Source organism: Anneissia japonica, unplaced genomic scaffold (assembly GCF_011630105.1).
Source record: "Anneissia japonica isolate Jap-2015-1 unplaced genomic scaffold, ASM1163010v1 scaffold288018_len440701_cov179, whole genome shotgun sequence".
Taxonomy (NCBI): domain Eukaryota; kingdom Metazoa; phylum Echinodermata; class Crinoidea; order Comatulida; family Comatulidae; genus Anneissia; species Anneissia japonica.
This window is the reverse complement of record NW_022690319.1, coordinates 279,222-280,300: the sequence shown is the minus strand read 5'-3', so window position 1 is coordinate 280,300 and position 1,079 is coordinate 279,222. Positions and strand designations below refer to the sequence as shown.

General features: G+C 33.4%; 1 protein-coding gene across 1 annotated transcript in view; it reads right to left on the bottom strand.

Annotated features, from left to right (window-relative positions):
- LOC117099890 (A disintegrin and metalloproteinase with thrombospondin motifs 2-like) overlaps window positions 1-797 on the bottom strand; it is a 10,653-nt gene extending 9,856 nt beyond the window's left edge. Inside the window, exon 1 of the mRNA XM_033239413.1 lies at window positions 714-797. Coding sequence (XP_033095304.1) covers window positions 714-755 — 42 coding nt within the window. The 5' untranslated portion in view covers window positions 756-797. The remainder of the gene's footprint in view (window positions 1-713) is intronic.
- Window positions 798-1,079: the final 282 nt, after the last annotated feature.

Sequence of the window (1,079 nt, the reverse complement as noted above, 5' to 3'; positions counted from 1 at the left end):
ATTATGAGCTATGTTCAAGATAAATTCAATTCATATCTTTTACACATATTACTATGAGTTACAACATGCATTTGTTAAATAAATCATTTTGGTAAAATTTACTGATTATTACTAAACATTATAATAGTTAATCATTGTTCGTTGTAGAAAATAACGTAATACACATTCCATTGTATGCAATCGTATATCCATTCACAATTTTTACAAATGTGACAATTTTGGTACCATTTTTGAATTACTGTAGGCCTACTATTCTTAAAACAAATGCACTCTACACACATTCTACTTAATAGTGTTTAAGTTATTCAATTTGAATATTGTCTTAACAACATTGGGCTTTATGAAAAACGACACTTTTCAGCAAGCAGTTAATAGAAAATATTATATTGTAATTCATATAATAAAATGAAATAGATGTGTCCTTTTGATAGCATCTGTGAAAACTGAACAATCCTTACTTCAACAATGCACTCAAGCAACAACTGAAGCAAAACAAACTTTTTAACACGAGTATTAGTAATCGCATAATTTATGATAAGGCAACCAATTCTACCAGGTTCGGTGACATCAGAATCGGGTGCAACGATAAAGCGCCACTTTCTACAATTGACACAGTTACATCTTTCGTCGTAGGGTGAAACAAAATCGTATGGAAAACAAATTCCTTGTGCAAAAATGATGTGTTTTTCAGTTAAATAGTAAAGAAGACCTACCTGCAGTGTACTGAATAAAACCAAGACGAGTAGAGAAGTCATAGCGGCGAGATGTGTTATACTACAGAGGCACAAACTGATGATATGCACCCAACCGCAAACCACTTATATACGGTAGGTTCAGAGCGGTAGGCCTTTTTGAGGACATGACAAATATGATAGACTGTCAATGAACAGACGGCTCAATCATAATGTTCGCATGCGCAGTTGAGGCGATTTTTTGACAATGTCTAGGTGCTGAGATGAGCGGACCAATCGCCTTTGAAAGCAGGTAACCAAAGAAGCGAAACTTAACAATGTCTCTCTTATTTTAGTCATGTAGGGTAATAAAATATAAATTGAATAAGAAAATAAAATTGTCTGTTC